This window comes from Hypomesus nipponensis, chromosome 5 (genome assembly GCF_054491055.1).
Source record: "Hypomesus nipponensis isolate SF chromosome 5, ASM5449105v1, whole genome shotgun sequence".
Classification (NCBI taxonomy): domain Eukaryota; kingdom Metazoa; phylum Chordata; class Actinopteri; order Osmeriformes; family Osmeridae; genus Hypomesus; species Hypomesus nipponensis.
The window spans coordinates 13,747,711-13,768,332 of NC_140365.1; the positions used below are offsets into that span (position 1 = coordinate 13,747,711).

At 42.5% G+C, this 20,622-nt stretch overlaps 1 protein-coding gene across 1 annotated transcript in view; it reads right to left on the reverse strand.

The window, feature by feature from the left end:
* The window catches only part of nrgna (neurogranin (protein kinase C substrate, RC3) a), a 51,453-nt gene extending 36,214 nt beyond the window's left edge, over positions 1-15,239 (reverse strand). Inside the window, exons 1-2 of the mRNA XM_084698534.1 lie at positions 15,105-15,239; positions 12,999-13,145 (exon numbers count right to left, since the gene is read on the reverse strand). Of these exons, the coding sequence (XP_084554660.1) occupies positions 12,999-13,145; positions 15,105-15,119 (162 nt within the window). The 5' untranslated portion in view covers positions 15,120-15,239. The remainder of the gene's footprint in view (positions 1-12,998; positions 13,146-15,104) is intronic.
* Positions 15,240-20,622: the final 5,383 nt, after the last annotated feature.

The following is a 20,622-nucleotide window of genomic DNA, read 5'->3' on the forward strand; positions in this document are numbered from 1 at the left end:
GCAAGTTGGCCAGTGCAAGTAACATAGCTTTTGTTTTTTTTAGTTTTAACTTGTCCTTAACCACTTAGTTACCTATAGTAGTACTAGTAGTACAGTAGAAGACATCATGCTAGCTATGGGTAGGGAGGACAAACGTTCTGCTCTCAATGTAATCACAACGGAGGGTTCCAAGCGTCAACAAATGCAAAATTGAAAGTATTGCTCATTTAACATTGTGATAAAAAACACAATTGTGAGATTTAATATACAATACGATGTACGCTGATATTATTAGTACATTTACTTTCGAAAACAGTAGTCAATTTTCGTTTGATGACTGAGTCGTTAGCGTAATTAGCCTCTGTTGAACGACATATACGATAGCGGTCTGTGATACATCCGTTTTCAATCGTTAAAATAATAAACATGCCTCACATATCGATGAACCTTTTATGATTTATTATGACATTATATTACTAGTAAACAATTCATGGGTACAATTGTCCTTATATACCTGTAGTTTTAAACCAGTGTAGCTCACTGTAATGCTGTACGCGACGCGGTTTAGAGAAACTTAGAATTCTACTGCTGTTTAGGAGGCCAAACGGCGACAGTAAAATCTCGGCACTCCCCTTACAAAAATCAAAATTCCCAGATGAGTTTTTCAATTGGTGGATCAAGCTGTCACTCAAATTAGAGCCAATCCCTGTGTGAATACCATCCCGTATGTGGCACAGAAGTTTTCCCATTTTAAGAGGTCTGTAATTGGCTGAGAGTACTTTGAGCCATTGCCTACTAACCTGAACTTCAATGCCACAGCCTCGATTTGATGTCATTGTGTTCATGAAGGTCTCCTCTACAGGACTGTGAAAACCGCGAACATTTCCCAGCTGGGGGATTTTTTATAATCGAGCTTATGTCTGAGGAGTGCCCCTGTTTTAGAGCTACATTTTGAGTGCAAACAAACTCCCCATCGCTCCATCCAGCTAGTTAGCTTGCCACGAGCGTTCCTCTCCCTGCTTCACTAACAAAATATGGACAGATGTGCCTTGTTTTCGCTCATTTAATCGGATCGACCTCAAAATACATTAACATATAGTGGAAACGTACATCTACGAATGTGTGGTCTCAAATATACATAAAGATAAACATTTTTTAATTCCACCGCGTTCAAACAGTCCCCTCAGTTAAGGTTGGCTAGCAAGTTAAAGCAGCAGCCTGGCCCTGTGACAGGTGGGGGGAGGGGCGCAAAGGGCAAATTTAATAGTGGTATCTTGCTTCCAACTCATTTTTTAGACAACCCATTCATTTGTAGCAGATAAACATCTAAAAACATGCAAGCTAGTAGTAGGACCGAAAACTATAGGATTGAGAGAAGTTAAAATAAAAGGAGTATAAGAGAAGCTGACAAAGCTGAATGAGTATTTCATTTGTTTGATGTGCAAGGCAACTAAACCCCTCTATGGGAAAATGTAGATCCAAAATTACTGAAGAGCTCTGGCAGTAGTGCAATGCTTTGATAATAGTTTACTACATCAGAACTTGATGACTAACACGTTGTATTAGATCGAGTACAACATTTAAATAAAAGAAGCAATGACAAAAGGCTCTCACAAACAAGCTAGAAGTGGGTAGTAGCTTACTTGTGCTTTCCAATCAGAATCTAGTTTTGATTGGTGTTACCAAGACTTGTCCTGCTTAAAAAGCATCAAACTCTAGTCTGCTGTTTTTATACCTTGGTTCTATGAGAAGCCTTTAAAAAACATGTAAGTCACATTCACTGTTGACCATTCTCCTTAGAAGTTGAGGCAAACTAACCATCCACATCCTCAAACACCAAAGTGGCATCCATGGGCTTTTAACTGCTCATCTGTAAATGTAACTGTGTTTCCTCTGTGTATATGTAAAAACCACTGTGATTTCCCACACTGACAATAAGACTTTGTTTGTCTAACATAAGTCTTACAATAACTTTGATCAGTGCATCAAGCATCATACTGACAGTGTGGGAAATGTACACAGTACCATTTACATGGACACAGGGTGAAATGTATTGTGCTATATGTAACAGAGTTAGAACCACAAAACTTGCTCCTCAGGTATGTAACAGGCCACCCGCGTCAACGAAGAGCTAGCTTTTCTTTGGAGTAGTTGGTAGTGGTCACGCTTGGCAAGTCTGAGGTTGTGCATTCGAGCCCAGTGAGTAGCAAACGAGCCTTGTTGTGATGGCGCGTGGCTATAGCTGTTACATACAAGTCACATATAACATGTATAGTAGGCCCACATACTGATGTAATTAGTATGTGGATACAAGAAAGTATGTATGTGGTACGTAATAAGATAGCTCAACAAAATAAGTCAAGTTGTGACCATCCTTGTCATCTGGCTCATAGAAACAACAAGAAGACGCGACAGTTTCATGGTTTGCAGATGAGCAGTACTGAGTCTACAAATGTTGTTCAGATGTATGAGGATGTAGTTGATCGGTTTGCCTCGAAGAACGACAACTCAACAGTGACCGTGACTAGTTTTCTTTTTAAAAGGCTTCTCAGAACAATGGCAACAAAAATGGAGACTGGATGGTTGGATGCTTTTCAAGCAGGACCAGTCTTGGTATGGCCATCAGAATAGACACTGACTGGAAAGCACAGGTATGCTACTATAACTAGAGCTTGTTCGTGGGAGCAGATATCATTTTGTCATTCTCCTTTTTTAATTAAACCTAATCAACACAATGACGTAGGCTTGTTTTGTCCTTGGCAAATGCATGGACCAGGGGCGTCGTTAGACCCTTTTCACTGGGGAGCAGCGCACCGTTACTTCAGGAGACGTCTGTTCAGGATTGTGAAAGCGACATTATCAGCGGTGGTGCCTACATATGAAGATGTGTTATGCCAAAGCAGTATACCAATTAAAGCAGTTAAACCGAAAACTTAAACCGATGCCCGCAGAATTCCATGTCAGCGCGCTCTTCTGAGCTTGCCCAATAGCCACTGCAGCACGCACACAGAAGTTCAGGTGTCGGATTCGGCTCACAAGTCAGAATTGAGGTAGGCTAAGAAAACATTACGAAACGAAATAAAGTTTCTAAATGATAGGCCTACCGATCATCTTATTTAGACTAAAACAGAAAAACAATATTACATGAAGCTCAAAAGTATTTTGCGCTCAAATGAATGCGAAAAATATGTATGCTCTCGCATTTACTATTGATGTCCCTGCTAAAGCTGATATCAAACTTGCATATCTCACTGTAAGTCGCTCTGGAGCGCCTGCTAAATGACTAAATGTATTTGAACTGTTGTACGGTGGGTTAAGCAAGGGGAGTTTCTATAGCCGAGTAGTGCATCGTGCACAGCAAGCTTGGAAGAAAAAGAGGGATATGAATAAGGGCCTGTGCCCCAGTAGAGGTGTATGTCTAACAACGCCCCTGGCATGGACATTGTCAATAAGATGCTTGCATTTGCCTTACTGTACTGAATCTGATACAACTCCATCAACTACTGTATGTCTGGCAGAATAATGTCTCGAAGCCCAAATCTCAATCAACCTCCTCCCTTGATGTATCATATGCTCTCATCATGTCTGCTTTATCAAATCTTTCTCAAAATATTGCTGTAGTGCTGTAGGCCTGTTGTAAATGTTGACAACACCTGTCTTGTGTCTTAGAAGAGGTAACTTACACCTTAGAAATGTGTACTGTATAGGTACCATCACTATTCACTACAGTTACACTGGTGTCTGTCTAGTGTGTGATTTAAAGTGTAAATGAGAGTCGTTTCCTAAGCAAACTAATACACAGATGTACTGTGTTACTATTTAAGAAAATTCACCAAAAAACTCAAACGTAGAATTCCAAGACGTCTGTAATTAGCCAAGTGGTCTTTACACCCTTGGCTACTAACCTGAACTTCAATGCCACTTCCTTAACTTGATATCAATCTGTTAAGGAAAATCTCCTCTACAGGACTGTAAAACTGCTAACATTTCCCAGTTGGGACTTCTGAGATATTTGAGTTCATGCCCAATGAGTGCCCGCACCCATTCACTGCAATGAAAAGCTTCATGGAACTCCGACTCGGAATTTGAGCTTCAGGGACGCTTGACAAAAAATGACAACATTTGGCGTGTCGGACGTTTTAGAATTGTTTATGTGATGTGTTCCCATCGTATTTAAGACTTCATATTTTACAAACACGAGCTTTGTTAATGTAGCTGTTTACATATCCCACTCGTACTGGTTAATCGGCTAACATGTTAAAGTAGGCTACATCCAAAGTCGGTGTCGTAAAACTAGCCTCTTTTTCACAAACAGCTGATTAACGGAAGTAGCTTCGAGGTAAAACTAAAAACCTTTAAAAACGTATACATTTAGCAAATATTGTTGATATTATTGTGCACAGGTGTTTTAGTATCGTTAATATGTAATTTACTTCCATAATTTCCCCAGGAATAACTAATAAAACGTATTTTAGGAAAAACGCTCAAACGGGTTTGTCCTCCCTACTATGGGCTAGCTATGGCTAACTTGCCAGTCCCACCTAAAAATCCCCCCAAGATCATCGCTAATTAAATATTTTCCCCGATGTTGTAAACACATTTCCGAGATGTCCCACGTTTTGATGGTACAAGCAGAGCCCATATTAGACATTCTCTGGTACTAGCCTAGTAGTGTTTATTTCCAATGGATTTCAATGGTCTCAAAGCAGACTTTTGTCTGTTGTCTCCCCAACGTGACGTCATGCAATGCATTGTGGGGGAAAGAAGAATCATTGCAAAAGGTTGCTACTTTTTTGTATTATATTACGTTTTGTGACACCCAACAACATGAAATACAATGGATAACAGTTTAAATGTTTATTACCAACAACCAAATAGCGCAAATTCGTTGGAAAAATCAACATGCCTAATGGCCTTTAAGCTAAAGAGGTAAGCTGTCAATCAATGTATGTCAAGGTGTTACCTTAACCCCATTGGTTGATCGGTGTCAGAGTGCGAAAATTGACTTTCCATGCCTGGGGTTGCTATGACTACCTTAGTAAACAAAAGACTGCACACACGCAACACTGATAGCGTTGAGGCTCTGGATACCAATTTGTACCATTTAGCTGCATGCAGAGTCATAAAGAGAAAGAGTTGCATCAATTGATTGGCTTTACGTTCATGGTACTGTACTGTAGGCTAGTTAGAACTAGAGCGAGCTAGCATCAGTTTCAAACACAGCAGCATCTTCGTTGAGGAACAATTGTACTGTTTTGTATGATGGAGCTGTGCCAAGGTAAGAATGTGTAAGTTCTTGGGCAATTTTCTGGCATCTAGCACATTTAATATTTCAGTATCTTAAAGTGCCGAGATTTTTTGATGCTAGCTAGAAATGTAGAAGCCAGAACGTAGCAAAAACAATGTGCTACGAAGTGAGTGATGACCTGTTTATGTCATGGTAATTGTAGCTAGCTAATTTAGTGCACTATTTATATTTATCGAGAAACTAACCCCTACAAACAAGTTTGTGTGAGAGGAAAGCTGTATTTAATTATTAATCCATAACTGTGGTCGCTTATTTGCACCAAAGTCTGGGAGTTGGTATACAGTAAGAAATTGGATGATATTATACAGTATCAAGGAACCATCAAAGAACAGAGTACAACATGGTTAATCTATTCATAAAGTGAATGTTTACTAAGCAAACTATGAGTTAGAGACCATTGGAGACCATCGCTGGTCTCCCAGCATGCGCAACCCGCCCTCTTCAGAGGATTCAGAACGCGGCGGCCCGCCTGGTCTACAATCTACCCAGACGCTCCCATGTTACCCCGCTCCTCATCTCTCTCCACTGGCTACCCATCAACGCCCGTACCAGATTCAAGACCCTGGTACTGACCTTCCGAGCAGTGAACGGGACTGCACCCGTCTACATCAAGTCTCTCCTGCAACCTTACACCCCCACCCGTCCCCTACGGTCTTCTTCAGACAACCGCCTGGTGGTCCCACCGCTCAAGACTGCCCGGTCCCAACACAAGCTCTTCTCCTGCCTGGCCCCCCAATGGTGGAACCAGCTCCCCACCTCCATCAGGGACACTGACTGTCTCCCCACCTTCAAGAAAAGGCTCAAGACGCACTTGTTCCGGGAGTACAACGGCACTTAAGAATTCTTGGCTGGACTTGTCAGTTAGTTTCCTCCAGGATCACAATGACTCTTATTAAGTGACTCATTGCTCTTTTAGATTAGATATAACGAAGCTAAGTCTTGTACTCGCTGTGAAATATGTTACTGTTGATTGTCTTCTACAGGTACAGTCCTGCACTTTTGTGGTTCATGTTGTTTTGAATTTGTAACTTGTATAACTGCATGCTCTTATGGGTCTTCCCTTTTGGCACTTGTTTAGCTTTTTCACAATGTATGCTTCATGTTTTGGCTACTTGCAATGTTTGGGACAATTTCGTTGTTATGATCAGTGACCTATGCTCTTTTGTAAAGCTCTCTCTTGGAAGTCGCTTTGGATAAAAGCGTCTGCTAAATGAATAAATGTAAATGTAAATTGTAACATTCAGTCCATCATGTGATTATCATTACAGCTTACTGTCTGTTTATGTGTGTGTGTGTGTGTGTGCGTGTGTGTCTCTGGCCCTTGCAGTCTGGCTTTGCTACTGAGGTTGATGTGAGCTGAAAAGGAGGCCCAGTGGCTTGGAGGTGGATGTCAAACCACTGGACGAAGGAGCGCTGGATGGGAGACCACTAGTTAAAGGAGCGCTGGATGGGAGACCACTGGATGAGAGAGAGCTGGAAGAGGGACCACTGGATGAGAGATTTCAGGATGAGGGAAAATGTGATGGAGTGTGCTGTCTTATATTTAAACCACAGTATTTTTGTCATTACTTGCTTGGTGCAAGACCAAGACAGCGCACTGTAGACAAAAGCGTTACCTTTATTGTGTCACCCTCTACACTCTTTTCATAGCAGATAATAAAATAATGTGTACATATTTGAATAGTCATGTTGACTAGGATGTAGTTGTACTGTAGCCTTTCACAACCAAGTCCTTGAGGTTTAATCATTGTGCACTACACATGCATAAAATGTTATTAAACTGTTTCCTATTTCTATCATTACATAGTCACAATCACCTTGTGATCGTGAATGAATAAATATGGCAAGATTAGATAAAGATGCAGAACAAACTACTTGTTTGTAAATTAGCCTACATTTAATGACAACACATGAAGGGTATGAAGAGATTCTTAAGTTGGAGTACAGCTCTGGTTGCATATATGTGGCGGTTGATTTGCTTGATGGACTTGCTATTGATAATGACAAAAATGCAGAACACACCATTATAAATGCACTCCATAAACTATGACTAAATTGTAGCCGGTAAACTTCCCTAGCAGGTTAGCATGGTTATACTGTAATACCCTGCAGTTTGACCGACACAATTTAGTCATAGTCTATGGAGTGCATTTGTAATGGTGTGTTCTGCATTTTTGTCATTATCAACAGCAAGTCCATCAGGCAAATCAACCGCCCGACCGGGCCCCATGGGAAAAGGCCCGGCCACCAGGCGCTCGCCATCGAGCCCCACCTCCGGGCCTGGCTCCAGGGGGGGGCCCCGGTGACCCGCTTCCGGGCAGGGGCAACTGAGAACCATTAATGTTTTTCTTCATGGTTGTCTTTTTGAGCCACGCTTTGTCTGGTCTTTCACCTGGAACCTGTTTGCCTTGGGTGACCCTACCAGGGGCATAAAGCCCCCGACAACATAGCTTCCAGGATCACTAGGATATGCAAACCCCTCCACCGCGGTAAGGTGGTGACTCAAGGAGGGGTAAATGTATTCCAAAACTGAATTTTTGTATATATATACACTTTATTGTGTACTTTCAACACAGTTATGCTTAAAATGAGTAGTTTAGAAAATATATTACATAAAAAACAAAAATCTAAAACACTTTTCACCAGGGAGGGTGGCACCCTAGCGCCCTCTATTTACCAGCTGCCACAGCTCATCAGGGCAAGTGCACGAGCACGTCCTACTTCAAAAGGCAGGAAAGGTCGATCACCAAAACCGTGATTTTATAACGGTATAATGGCGGAAAAACGAAAGAGAGACCGGTGATATTCTCACCATCTGAGCAAACTATTATAATGAGTCTCTACGAGGACAATAAGCATATCATCTTTACAAAGTCAAACACCGCCACCGCTTCCAGAGCAAGACAGGCATCTTGGCAAAAATAAACTAAATGCGTATTTTGGAAAAATGTATAGGCTCATCTTTAGTGCCTTATCACCCCAATCAATCAGATCACATCAATTCAGAATAAGTATAAAACAAGGCCAAAGAGTATCTAATTGATACGAATTCATAGACACTGATGAGGATATATGTAGGGTGATATCAGGTAAAATGGCCCACTTTTTGGTAAATCCTTGGGACAACAATACCATATATGCCTTTTCCATGTGTTTTTATGATTACTTATGACTGTTTTTGGTATTTTTTTATTGAAAATATGTAATAAAATATAATTATTTAGGCCCTACAGTTCTTGAAACATCAGCTGTGCCAACTTTTTTTGCTCGAGCAGTTTCAGGTAAAATGGACCAGCTGTTCAGGTGAAATGGGCCAGTGAAACTGCAAAGGGAAATAGTAATTTATCATCAATTTTATTTTTAAAACACAGTTGCTTATACAGCCACATAACATTTAAACTGCATTAAACAAACATATTCATATGTGCCATAATAAAAAAAATGATCCTGAAGCCCAGACTCGTCACAGTTCCATATATATGTGACGGTGTGCCCTCAATACCAAGCTCAACCAAAAGGCTCTCATACTGGTTAAACCACTGGCTAATCACCTCTTTGTTGAGTCCAGCAGCCCGTGCTGCAGACAGGACCTCTGGCTTGCGCATCCCAAGCTCTGGGTTGTGCTTTAGAAAGTTCTTAAATCAGTAATATCCAGCCCTCCCTGCTGTCTTGAAGAAACCAGATATGTTGTTCTTGGCTGCAAAATCAAAGGCCACTTGCTGGACATCACGTTTTGTGAAGGGAAACCCACTCTGCGACAATGTGTTGAGGGTGGCAGCAAGCTCCCTTTCCGCCTCCTGTGGAAAGTAGGGCTTCCGCCCTGACACATGTTCACTGCCAGTCACCTTTCCACTGATGCGTCTTTGCAGTGTGGATCGTGGCACACCCCATGCTCTTGATAAGAGGTGCACACTCACTGTAATTCCTTTCTTCTCTCCATCCATGTATTTATCTAAGCCCCCCTTCATCCTCTCCTCTTTCCACAGATTGTAATTGTTTGGCCTTCCTTTCCATCCCTGTTTTATCTTTGTATCTTTTCCTCTCTGGTCCTTGCTCTTCCTCTCTTTTCTCTCCCTTTCCTTCTCGCTCTCACTTCCTTCTCGTTCGCCATATTCACTGTACATAAAATATCTACTACCATTATTACTGTTGGGGGGGTCATGGTGTGACACACACACCCTCACACTCCAACACATGTGTATGTGTGCATTTTAGCTGAAACCATGTTGCCCATTTTACCTCAGTGGGTTAAGGTAAATTAGGCCACCAAGAAAAACATCACTTTTTCAAAAAATATGTTCATATACCAAACTAACAACATTATTTCTGATCGATGCCATCAAGACAGATATTATGCATAGTTTTTTTTATGTGCATGTTTTTGTTTTTATAGATTTATCATCCTTATAATAGTTTAGTTAGATTTGGTATGCCAAGCTACTTACCATGCAGCTTTCTGGTGCAGTCTTGTTTGAATTATTGGCCCGTCCACCATAGCAACCATAAAGCAATCAAATCCCCCGTTACTTGTCAGGGCTGGGACCCTCAAACCTTAAATGGCCCACTTTACCTGATGGCCCATTTTACCTGATATCACACTATATATGTGTATATGCATGTAGGCCTATGTGTAAATCCCTCTTTGATTTCATTGACTGGGACATGGCCAGGGAATATGATTAATTGATTCATCAGCTGGTTAAGCTCCAAGTAGCCTACACTTTTCTTACGGCAACGCATGCTGTGGCTTTGCCAATATTTTCTGCATCGCTTATACTGTATAGAAATGTACCTGACGCGAAAAACTTCAAGGCTATGCAGAGAGTCTGAAGCACAGTAAAAGTTTCAAGTAGCTTTGTTGTCAATTTCTTCACATGTCAAGATATAAAAAGGAATCTATATGACGTTTTCCACTCTCCCACAGTGAAACATAAAAAGCACAGGCACAACAAATAAGACATTTCTTAAGACATTGCGTTACATATTCACATACAGCAGCATAAGCTCATAAAGCACATAACTTTGTGTGATATTTGCAATGTAGCCTACGGACCGAGAATGTCTTGCAAATAATCCTTGTCGGCTGAATCAATATCGCTCAAACAAGAACTCATCCGTGTGAAATAAAGGATCTTGGCGATCGCGAAGAACTCTATTGGTATGGAAAGCTAATCGAACTATATCTCCTTGGTCAGCTAGGTCTCTCAAAAAGGGAGCTGCCAATTATTTTCCGGGGGTGTGGCAAGCTTATCCAGCTACACTTACGTTAGCCTGCTCTCGAGCAGGTTAGTGCTAATTGATATGTTACTATGGTGATTTATCTAAACTTGCTTCCACAAACCAAAAAGAGGGGCGTGTTTTATCTTAGCCTGAAAATGTGCTCGCTAAACTGCTTAGCGAGCTACGACGAATACCCCCCTGGTCTAAGCTTAGTTAGATAAGCATTGTTTGGAGTTTTGTTGTTGTGTTCGTTCTGTTTTAATATGTGTAATGTGATGGTCTGTAGTTTGGATACATTAAGTTAACACCCCTGAGTGTGAATGTGGTCCGGTTAGATAACTGTAGCCTTTTAAAATAAACGTGTGGCGAGCAATAATCTTCTACTATTCGTACAGCTAGCCGGTACTACAGGCGTAATCTGAAGCGCCGGAAATATGTGTAGTATCTGGATACTGACAGAGAATGTCTAATATAGAGAGAACTGCCACTCTCGGAAAACTTCCGGGTTCTGAACTGGTTGAAATTCCATGTGAGGGCGCTAACGAGCGAGTGCAGAATGAATGGAGGTCTATGGAGCGGTACCCCTCAAAATCCACTTTTCTCAGGATATAATTTTTTGTCCAGTAATTTGAATTCAGAATTCGAAAGGGGAGGCCAAAAAAATACACACTGCCGGGTTTTAGATTTTTTGAAAGTCGCCTTTCTGTTCTAAAAAGCTTTTGAAAATGTCATTGACGTCATACACATCGTACAACCAGAGCTACTGCTTGACGGCAAGCTCTGGTCACTTACTTTTTTCTCTCAGGGCATCGACAACACAGCTGACAGGTTAGGCTCTCCCTGTCAATACACATGCTTGCATTTTGGCTTGCTAATGTTGTTGTTAATGTTGCTAATGCTCCGACATTCTGATTCCGCTTCGGATGCCATCAAGCGGGAGCTCTGGTCGTATCAGTCCTTTACTAACCAATCAGCATTCAGTAGCAGAATGCTAGCGTGTTATGGGCAACAACGACTCACCATGTAAGAAATCAAAAGGACATAAGTACTAGTTCATTCAATTTTCGACCTATAATCCATGTTGAACATGCACAAACTACAATCAAATCGGAGATTTTTCAACGACAATCAGGCGAAAGAGACAAATGTAGCCGTTTAGCTCCATAGACTCCCATTCAACATGCACTCGCTCGCGATCACCCCCAGCGGAACTCTGGTGGAACTGCAGCCAAATTCGGTACAATGGGGTTTAATAGGGAGTGGCAAGGCTCTCCTTAAACAGGCTCTGATACTGATTACAGCATCTGGATGCTGTGTGTTGTGCACATGAGTTGTTTTGAATGAACATGTTAAATCATTTTAACTTATTTTGGGTTTAATGAATATTTTTATTTATTGAAAATGCAGTTTTTTTTTACAGAGAAATGGAATTAATAAAAGTAATATTTACCGGCAAAGAACAGTCTGTTATCTGTTACAAGATATCTCTTGTACATTTGGTACTGGAAAATTACAATTATTTTACGGTTAATTAATGTTAATGAAAACACTTTTTTACTGTAATTAAATGGATGTAATCTGGCGTCCCAGTTGCCAGATTGTTCCTGTTTTTTTACAGTTTTTTTTTTTGTGTCTGAAATGAGAAGCCACTTGGTTACGGTTACGTATATCGATGTCTCCAAAGCAGTGTTATGCACTGATATCAAACAACATTTGTTGCTAATGGAGTTTAATTAAAATTGTAGACATGCATGGAGTCCATTCAAGGCTAATCAGAGAAATGCGCGACTGTTGGGACTGTGTAGAGCACAAAACAAGACTGTCATAATTTTTGTAATCGTTTATTTGAGCCGAAAATACTACATTTATCGGACTCTGGATGATCTGGCCGCCATTGTTGCCTGTCGCGCAGTATTCACATAGCCCTAGGTTTCAAGTAAGCTCTCGATCTTACTTGGTTTTCAGGGGTGTATACCCCTTCGTCTTAGCCCTACCCCTAGCTCAAAAAGAGTATTGGGACACCACCAGCTCTCACGTGAACGCGCAAAAGTAAGGGCTTGGGGTAAGTGGTAGGGGTAAGGGGAAGTATTGGGATTCAGCCGACACAGTATTGGGATTTGGCCTAAGATTGAGCTCTGACTGGCTATTACACAAGGCCATAGCTATGGAGTCAACATTGGGGGGGAACAAAATCTGCTGGGGAGTCTGAGGGTGCCCCCCTGAAAACATACTTTTTTTTAATCAATTAATTTGTATTTAATTTTTATGATAATTTTGGACAGCGTGCGTGGTTGTGTGTTGTAGCATAGCACATTTAGATTTTATTTAGATTTTCATATCCATATATTGGGGGGGACGTTTTAACCAGATTTAAATATTGGGGGGATGTGTGTAATCATATTATGATTACGACCTTGCTATTACCCATTGAACCTCCCATCATCGTGATGCTTTGGCATGTTATTGGATTTCATTCTAACCATGGCCTTACCTCCTCCCTGGGTTTTTCATCCTTCATTTTCTTGCGGGTCATGTGACCACGAAAGCTGGCCTGGATCTTAGCGGCTGCCTTGTTGGCTTCAGGATCGTCCAGGGGTATGTCCATGATGTCTTCCTCATGGGGTCTGGAACACCCATCCTATGGGACACAAGATTCCACATTTGATTAATAGTCTTAAATCTATAAAAGTGCACTCTTATCTTCACTCCAAAACTTTATCCTGTACCTTGTGAGTTAAGCTTAGTTTGTAAATTGAAACAAAAAAAGACGGAATCATTATGCATCTTCTATTACTCATTATGCTTCATCTCTTTTCAAATCCTTATGATCAAAAACATAGCAAAGTGCTCAGATTTCCAGGGTATCTTTTTTTTGCTGTTATGCAATGTGAAACGTGGATGTTATTTCTCAGCCCAAAATGGTAATGATACATGGTTGAGTTTACTTGACAACAAAAGCAAATGCAAAAGGATATCAGGTTTCACAGTAGTTCAATACACACTGGCCTCAAGAAATCAATGGAGATTCCCAAGAGTTAGCAAAAATCTCCTTTTACAAAATAAATTCCTGACCTAGGAATTCCTGAGCATTTTCTGGTACTTATTGATTCCATGGCACACCACAAAAAAACATTATTCCCAAATTGACATGTATACCCTTGGACATGTGCAATGGATGCGCAACTTACATCATGTTCACACAATATACTACTTCATAATGATTCATTTTCAAACAACACCATCAGTTGTAGCATTCATGGTGCTATGTAACAGGTAACCAGGCTGTCTCCTGGAAGCATTGTTAATGTCTAATTAGAAATCTATGGAACGTGGTCCCTCATGCTTTGTTTAACCCTACAACATTTACATGTAGTCATTTAGAAGACACTCTTATCCAGAGTGACTTACAGTAACTACAGGGACATTTCCCTTGAGGCAAGTAGGGTGAAGAGCCTTCCCCAAAGACCCAACGTAATTTTCACAGCCGAGAATCGAACCAGCAACCTTCTAATTAGTAGCCCGATTCCCTAACCGCTCAGCCACCTGACTCCCCTACAACATCCTGTTTTGTGCATGTGCCTTCACCTTGGGACAGAGTTTCCATCATCACATCTATTTTTCACTCGTGGTTCGGGGGCATTGAAGTGTCAAGGGAACTGTAAGGAAACTACAACTCCTAAAAACAGAGACATACTGTATGTTTTTCTAGTATCTGAAAACTGTGTGAAATAATTTTGCTTTGTTCTGTGCCAAATACTTTGCTAAAGATTTTAGCTAAGTATTTTAGTTTTGAGATCTTGCTTATAACCTACATGAAGGAACACAAATCCATCTTTCCATTTTTAGAATTGCATTAAAGCAATACAATGGAAGTGCATACTGTTCAAAATAACCAAATCACCAAATCATCTGTTAAGAAAGTACTTTTTATTTTATTTTATACATATTCATAGAGATGTCAGCCTAAATGGCCATCTGTCGAAGCTCAGCTTCAGACAGACAATTGTCATTTCTACAATGTATGGTCCTCCAACAAACACATGACTTCAAGCCCACACAATTCAGTCATGATCAGTTGTATAATAACCAATTGGTTTGATCCATACTGCCTCAAAAAACTCCTTTACATAAAAATATTCTGTTTAGATTTTGGCATTGCCTACATGGGTTGATTTCGTTTTTATAGATGTTATAACATTACACTCGTGACTATGTGCAACCACTGTTCACAGGAATTTTTTGACTGGCATATCTGACACTTGAGTTCTGAAGAATACAAAAGCATCTGGATCCAGAAAATAAAGTCTATATGCTAAAAGATCGTGCGTGTACTTTCATTTAAAAAAGAAAACGCTCATTCTGCATTTTTCTTAAAAATACCTCTACTTTGTATTATAATAATTTGTCATCCATTAGACTAGTCCTATTTGTGACTTAGATCGTTGGGTTGAGTGAAAATGAAATATCTTGGAAACGGTCCAAATCAAACAGCATGTATTATTATAATTGTACAAGTAAAGTAGGCTATAGCCTACTTTATTCAGCCTAGCAGAATAACTTTACGATGAGATGCACATATATTGTGCAAGTTACTTACGTTTCGGCAATCCATTGGTAACAATTTCTAATGCAAAATCCTTGATCTGCAAGAACACCTATTTCACTCCTCTTTTGCTTCACCGTGCGTACCTCTCTTGCCGCGCAGCGCCACTTCGCAAATGTTGTAGCCTACTGACAGCAGCGAACTCTCATGAGCTCATATCCCAGAATCCTCTGACGTGTGACTTGAACTAAGCTCATGTTCATTTTGGATGATCGATTAAAAGGTTATTCATACAAAAAAATACCAATCTCAAAACATATTTTTGTTTTTGTTTAGTTTTTTCATGTAAAGTTGCCCTTTGGTTCTATCATATGACAATAAGCGTAGGCTGTTTTAGGTTAGGCTACTTCTATCATTATCTTATCGGTGAGTCATTGCACAAATCATAGTATTCTAAGTGTTGATTGCTATTATAGATAGTATAAGTAAAATTTCGCTTTTCACTTCATGTAGGCCTATTAGATAAAATAAAGCATGGTACTGGTAGGCCTACTGTCAAACTGTCAAGAAAATATACAAATATAGATTATTTTTTTAAACAGAATGATTCGTGAAAACGTGGCAGGCTTTCAGTGGCCAGCCAGCATCTCATAAAAAGCAATGAAATAAAACGGAACTGACAAGTCCGTTCAAATATAGCCGTCTCCCTTGAGATTGCAGGCAGGCAACTTTACTTATAACGCTCATCTCTTGAAATGTGTATCTGCAGTATAGCCTAACTCAAGATTTTGAGCATTCAACATTTCAAAACGATTGGATCAAAAGGCAGTGTTGCAGTCAGCATATGTAGAACATCAACCATGTAAACCTTTAATAGGCAAATTAATCTATTGGCAGGTCAAAATAGTGTGAACAGTCAGGATCACAAGGTTTAAAAGATACCAGAGGAAAATATGTGGCCTATCCAAAAGGCACTCATGCATTATTTAATTAACTACACAAGAAATTTAAAATAACATAATTGAAAAGTAAGGAAGAGACAATATCCAATGTCACAACATAATGGGGTCTAAATTCTGGACAATAATTCTTATTGCAGGCTTTAGACCTTCCAAAGTTCAGAATGAGCGCTCAAACAGGTAGGCCTAATGCACTTTACCTGGTTGGTCTTCATCCATGGTTGATTTAGAATTGCTGAAAGTGCAAAATATCTATTTTAAAAAACAATTAATTCAAAAGAGAAATACAAGGAACTTTTGTTCCAAGTGTGAGAAAGTAAAATGCAAAACATTGACCAATATCGCCCTCTCCTGGACAGGACCATCATTTGTGCAGCCATCCCAAATCTGAAGTTCAAGTTCCAAAACGAACACAGATAGGGCAGCACAACAAGATGTTTAAGTATGTAAAAATAGTAAAAAAAATAAATTTAAAAAAAGAATATAAGACATACTTTACACTTCCAAGCTTTAGTTCCTGTAAGTAATTTCTGGCAACACTCAACATTTACATTTATGCATTTAGCAGACGTTATTATCCAAAGCGACTTCCAAGAGAGAGCTTTACAAAAGAGCATAGATCACTGATCATAACAACAAGGTAGTCCCAAACATTGCAAGCAGCCAAAACATGAAGCATACATTGTGAAAAAAACTAAACAAGTGCCACAGGGAAGACCCATAACAGCATGCAGTTCTACAAGTTACAAATTTATACAACATGAACCACAAAAAGTGCAAGACTGTACCTGTAGAAGAACAATCAACAGTAAACATCAGCACAACTGTTCTTTTCAGTGTTTTACAAGCTCAAGTTTGGCTTAATCAGGAATATCTTAATGTTCTGTAGAGTCTGTGAGTGTAAGTAGATTGATATCTTCAAAGCAAACCCTCTGAGAATATTCCTAAATTTGGCCTACTCGTGTAAGGTGTGTCTAGTTGTTGAAGCTAAGGCTGGTACCTAGGCTGGGGTTGAAGCTGGGCCTTGGAATGGTGGTCCATTTGGACCCAAGGCTGGTAGCTTATCTGGGTCTTGCTCTGGTAACCAGGGCCATCTGTGGTTGAAGCTGATAGACAGCCTGGGGGTCTAGCGCAAGTTGAAAATAGGTGGCTGAGGCTGGAGCCTTTGGATGATAGCCGGTCAGATATTGTGGCTGGTCCGTGAATTGGTAGCCTTTTGGTAGCTGAAGCGGGAGCTGGGCCTTGGGCTGGTAGTGGAGGCTGGGGGATGTGTTGGTAGCTAGCCTGGGGTTGAAGCTGGGATTTGTATCTGCGACCTGATGGAAGTATCGTGAAGAATAGGTTGAGGGGATGCCTGGGGTCATGTGCATTGGTATGTGCTCTGCATTATGGCTTTGCTTTTGAGGTCTGAGAGGTTGGGACTGTAGAAGTCAATAAGGAAGTGGGGAAACCAATGTGATGTATGCTACAGTATATGAACACCTGCTCAGTAGATAGATATCTGCTTCTTCAGATAATCTAAAATTAAGAGCATTAGGGTTAGGAGGTTAGGAGTTGGAGTCGGTCTCCACTTTGCTGATACATCTACTCCCATTTATCTGGGTCGGCTTTCCAATGAATGCTGGAAAATTTGATGCAGAATTTCTTTCTACTCACACACAAGAGCATGAGGTTGGGGACTGCACAATAACATTAGAATTCCTTCCAGAGGTGTTTGATGGGGTTGAGGTCAGAAATCTACTCATCAGTCAAGTTAATCTAAATAGAACTTGTAATAAATGTCTGGACAGACCTTTCTTTGTGCAAGGGGTATTACCAAGCTGAATAAAGCTTACCCAAACTGTTGCCACAATGTTTGAAGCAAGGAATTCTAGCTATTTTGTGACATTTATCAGAAGATTTATTTCCGTGAAACGAAGTTTGAACCATGAAACAGATCATAATTATTGACAATTATCACTACCAAGTTGTACAGTTCACACTTTTTGGGGGCATGCTCTCCTGCCATCCATGTCACCCATTTCACTCTGTCAGACTGCCACATAGTAAAGGATGATGATTAGACATTTTGAAAATCTATTTCTTAAAGCTCCCAATGAACTATTCTTGTGCTGACATCAGATATTTTAGAACTCCATAGGTTTTGCTATTAAAGACAGACAGTGTTAACACAGTAAATGCTTCCAAAGTGATGTGAAGGGCATCCACATACCTTTCACCATATATAGCCTGTGTCTCAATACTCATACTACCTAATACTACTGCTCGTACATGTCCATCCATCCATCCATCATCTACCGCTTGTCCGGGGATCGGGTTGTGGGGGCAGCGACCTAAGCAGGGAGGCCCAGACTTCCCTCTCCCCGGCCACTTCCACCAGCTCTTCCTGGGGGACCCCGAGGGGTTCCCAGGCCAGCCGAGAGCCATAGTCCCTCCAGCGTGTCCTGGGTCTTCCCCGGGGCCTCTTCCCAGTGGGACGTGCCCGGAACACCTCACCAGGGAGGCGTCCAGGAGGCATCCTAATCAGATGCCCGAGCCACTTTAGCTGGCTCCTCTCGACGTGGAGGAGCAGCGGTTCTACTCTGAGCCCCTCCCGGATGACCAAGCTTCTCACCCTATCTCTAAGGGAGAGCCCGGACACCCTGCGGAGAAAGCTCATTTCGGCCGCTTGTATTCGCGATCCCGTTCTTTTGGTCACTACCCATAGTTCGTGACCATAGGTGAGGGTAGGAACGTAGATCGACTGGTAAATAGAGAGCTTCGCCTTTCGACTCAGCTCCTTCTTCACCACGACGGACCGATGCAGAGCTCGCATCACTGCGGACGTCGCACCGATCCGCCTGTCGACCTCGCGCTCCATTCTTCCCTCACTCGTGAACAAGACCCCGAGATACTTGAACTCCTCCGCTTGGTTCAGGATCTCCTCCCCGACCCGGAGATGGCACTCCACCCTTTTCCGGTCGATTACCATGGCCTCAGATTTGGAGGTGCTGATTCGCATCCCAGCCGCTTCACATTCGGTTGCGAACCGCTCCAGTGAGAGCTGAAGGTCACGGCCCGATGAAGCCAACAGGACCACATCATCTGCAAAAAGCAGCGACCCGATCCTGAGGTCACCAAACCGGACCCCCTCAACACCCTGGCTACGCCTAGAAATTCTGTCCATATAGGTAATGAACAGAATCGGTGACATAGGGCAGCCCTGCCGGAGTCCAACCCTCACCGGAAACAAGGACGACTTACTACCGGCAATGCGGACCAAACTCTGGCACCGGTCGTACAGGGACCGGACAGCCCCGATCAGGGAATCCGGTACCCCGTACTCTCGGAGCACCCCCCACATGAGCCCCCGAGGGACACGGTCAAACGCCTTTTCCAAATCCACAAAACATGTGTAGACTGGTTGGGCGAACTCCCATGTACCCTCCAGGACTCCGCGGAGGGTATAGAGCTGGTCCACTGTTCCACGGCCAGGACGAAAACCACATTGCTCCTCCTGAATCCGAGGTTCGACAATCCGGCGGACCCTCCTCTCCAGGACCCCTGAATAGACTTTCCCAGGGAGGCTGAGGAGTGTGATCCCCCTAAAGTTGGAGCACACCCTCCGGTCCCCCTTTTTAAGAGGGGAACCACCACCCCGGTCTGCCAGTCCAGAGGCACTGTCCCCGATGTCCACGCGATGTTGCAGAGTTGTGTCAGCCAAGACAGCCCTACAACATCCAGAGCCTTAAGGAACTCCGGGCGGACCTCATCCACCCCAGGGGCCCTGCCACCGCGGAGCTTTTTAACCACCTCGGCGACCTCAGCCCCAGAGATAGAAGGGCCCCCCCCGATGTCCCCAGACTCTGCCTCCACGTCGGAAAGCGTGTTGGTGGAATTAAGGAGGTCTTCGAAGTATTCCTTCCACCGATCCAGGACGTCCCCTGTCGAGGTCAGCAGCGCACCATCCGCACCGTATACAGTGTTGACAGAGCACTGCTTCCCCCTCCTGAGCAGCCGGATGGTGGTCCAGAACCTTTTTGAAGCCGTTCGGAAGTCATTCTCCATGGCCTCGCCGAACTCCTCCCATGCCCGGGTTTTTGCCTCCGCGACCGCCAAAGCCGCATACCGCTTGGCCTGCCGGTACACATCAGCTGCCTCAGGAGTCCTACCAGCCAATAAAGTCCGATAGGCCTCCTTCTTCAGCTTGACGGCATCCCTCACCTCCGGGGTCCACCACCGGGTCCGAGGGTTACCGCCGCGACATGCACCAACCGCCTTGTGGCCGCAGCTCCGGTCAGCCGCTTCAACAATGGAGGCCCGGAACATGGCCCATTCGGACTCAATGTCCCCGGCTCCCCCCGAGACATGATCGAAGCTCTCCCGGAGGTGGGAGTTGAAGCTCCTTCTGACAGAGGGTTCCGCCAGCCGTTCCCAGCAGACCCTCACATTACGTTTGGGCCTGCCAGGCCTGACCGGCGTCTTCCCCCACCATCGAAGCCAACTGACCACCAGGTGGTGATCAGTTGACAGCTCCGCCCCTCTCTTCACTCGAGTGTCCAAGACATGCGGCCCCAAGTCCGACGACACGACTACAAAGTCGATCATCGAACTGAGACCTCGGGTGTCCTGGT